Source organism: Teleopsis dalmanni, chromosome 2 (assembly GCF_002237135.1).
Source record: "Teleopsis dalmanni isolate 2A chromosome 2, ASM223713v2, whole genome shotgun sequence".
Taxonomy (NCBI): Eukaryota; Metazoa; Arthropoda; class Insecta; order Diptera; family Diopsidae; genus Teleopsis; species Teleopsis dalmanni.
In genome coordinates this window covers 138,869,614-138,872,450 of record NC_051847.1, presented here as the reverse complement: position 1 = coordinate 138,872,450, position 2,837 = coordinate 138,869,614, and the positions used below count along the sequence as shown (strand labels likewise).

The 2,837-nt window shown below is 31.2% G+C and overlaps 1 protein-coding gene across 1 annotated transcript; it reads right to left on the bottom strand.

Annotated features, from left to right (window-relative positions):
• Nucleotides 1-235: 235 nt before the first annotated feature.
• LOC119675824 (esterase B1-like) lies at nt 236-2,521 on the bottom strand. Its single transcript, XM_038087042.1, has 5 exons — nt 2,517-2,521; nt 1,829-2,144; nt 1,617-1,767; nt 812-1,554; nt 236-736 (listed from the first exon to the last, which is right to left on the bottom strand). Exons 1-5 carry the CDS (start codon nt 2,519-2,521, stop codon nt 281-283), a joined length of 1,671 nt encoding a protein of 556 aa, XP_037942970.1. The 3' UTR covers nt 236-280.
• Nucleotides 2,522-2,837: the final 316 nt, after the last annotated feature.

The following is a 2,837-nucleotide window of genomic DNA, read 5'->3' as shown; positions in this document are numbered from 1 at the left end:
GGGAAAAAACCATTAGACAAGTTAATATATATATATATTTTAGAATTAAAAGTTATTTATTAACTAATTTATTAAAGAAAGAGGTTTCTCGAACAGTAGTGAACTACAACAACAAAAGTTTATTTTTTTATATTATTTTAATTAATTGAATTTTTGGCTGACCATACAGCTGTTTCGAGTATTGCCAAATACCCATACCCATCATCATTAATTAATATTTATTTATCAAATAATTAGTTAGTTCAGAAATTGAAAAAAAATAATTTAATATATCGATCTTTTAAACTAATGATTCTTTTGTATAAAAACTGTTCCAGACATCAATTTTTGGTTGCTCAGGGAAGTCTATAAAATCCAATTCCTTATTAATGTTCAAACATTTTGGTGTTTTGTTATCACTAGTAACTGGTTGCCAAATACTGGGCTTTATCTCATCACAATTGGGATTGGAATTTGTAGCGAATGTAGTCCACATACCAATCATGCGTTGAATAGTTTTAAACTCTTCAGAATCCTTAGAAAGTTTTGAAGATCCCGCATGAAAAAATAAATAAGAAATATCATCACCATGGCAAACACCCCGCACACCCTTATCACAAGTAAGATTACGGAAGTGATTAAAATGCTCCGAGTCAAAATCGAAACGATAAAAGTAAGTCGGAACATGTGGAGCATATGTAAGTCGGGCAACGACAGTGCGCAAAACTCCGTGGAAGAAGTTTTTATAGCTAAGTAACTACAAGAAGGAAATAAAAAATAGTTCACAAAACTTAATAAAAGTAAACTATTTTAAAAATAAAATTCAACTTACGTCTAAAAATTCCATAAATGAATTATCTATATGTGGTGTCTTATCACCGAAGTAGGTTTGTTTCAGTCTTGAACCCATTTGCTTAAGTTCTTCCTCATTATGTTTCTGCCTCACTTCAATAGGCAAAACGTGCACAAAATCGTTCAATTTATTAATAGTGTCCGGATATTTTTTGGTATGGTAGTATGAAAAAAGACCCTCGAAGGAAGTTATGCCAGTAATAATCGGTATGTCATTAGTCCAGGCATCTTTCAACATTTCCTTCGACGGCTTTGGTATGATGCAGTCAGTTGTACAGTAAGGCTCAACTACAGGCAGAAAGCTAAATAATTTATGCTCTAACATTTCCTCCTTTTCTGTTAGTAGATTATTACTGCATTCAGGAATTCTCTGAGGTTTTAATTTTGACAAATAACGAAAGACATCTTTATCATTATTTTTGCCCTTGTAACCTAAAGCGCATGCTAAACGATAGCCCGTATCATAATTTGATGTGCACGCCCACATACATAAAGCACTTCCCGACTGTAAAATGGCTTTGTGGAATAAACCTTTAGTTCTCTCAGTTAACATTAGAGCGTGCGTTGAAGCGGCACCTGCACTTTCGCCCATAAGTGTTATATTGTTTGGATCTCCATTAAAATTTGCTATATTTTCTTTAACCCAACGTAAAGCGAGTACTTGGTCTTTCAAACCGGCATTACCTGGAACGTCTAAATCAGGATCTTTCAAGCTAAGGAAACCTAAATGAAATTATGTTATATTTTGAACATATCTTGTGTAATTACTTTAACAAAACAAATACCAAAAGCGCCTAGTCTATAACTAATAGCAACAAATATTACATCTTTATTCATAAAATAGTCGGGCGCATATACTCTGCGTGATGCTTCACCAAATTGATACCCTCCACCATGTATCCAAACTATCACCGGTAGTGGTTTATCGCTTATCAACTAAAATTACAATCATATGATTGGCATTTAATTAGTAGTTGAAAATAGTTAAAGTTCTTACCGTTTTCGCATAAACGTTCACATATAGACAGTCTAAGGTGCCTACTACAGTTCTCAAGAAAATATCTTTTTGTAATTGTGAACTCTTCGCTTGCGTGCAGTCAAGTACATCTTCCCATGGCTCTGCAGGTTGTGGAGCGCGAAATTGTAGTTCGTCTAATGGGGGCTTTCCGTATGGTATGCCTTCGAAAGCGACATATTCCTCTTCATCATATACAGTTTTCCGAACGATTCCTTTTACTTTACCATAAGTTGTATTTACTATTTTAGTAATATTGGTACGTAGACGGTATTGCAATATCATATAGTTTATTAATCTAAAATTGCAACGGTATGGAGTTTTTTATATGCATAGGTATATATTATAAATATTTATCATTTTAATATAACTAATAATTTGTGATCCTATATGAAGTTTTTTTTATGCTTTTGCCATATTTTTTATAAAAATTAATTATAATTTTAATGTTTATGTTTATGTAAATGTTTATAAACAATTCTTTAAAGAATATTTTTATAAAAAAAAGTTTCTGAACCAGCGAGCAAAATCTTTATGAAATTCACGCAATTCGCTAACGAAAACGCTAAAAATATTATATGTGAATATATAATAATATATGTATGAAAGTTGTTAAGAGGACATTATAATTTTATTTTTTGTGTGCTCGAGTGAAGTGATTGCCGCTTACAACATTCCGTTGTATTGAAGGCATTACCATTACCTAAAATATCGTTTGAAAAGGATATTGAGTTAAGATTATGTTAAAACATCGGCAAATAAATTTAAAACTTTCCTTTCTCTATTCAACATGAAACAATTTATTCCTTTTCTGTATAATTTTATAATTTTTTTCTTCAGATATTACGTCTATAGTTATAACATTCTAATTGTAATTACTTACAATCGGCAGCAAATTCCTTTGATATATCAGCAGTTAAACATGTTCCATATACGAATACTTTATTACTTTTGTAATATATATATATATAGTAGAATAACGTAGAGGTTC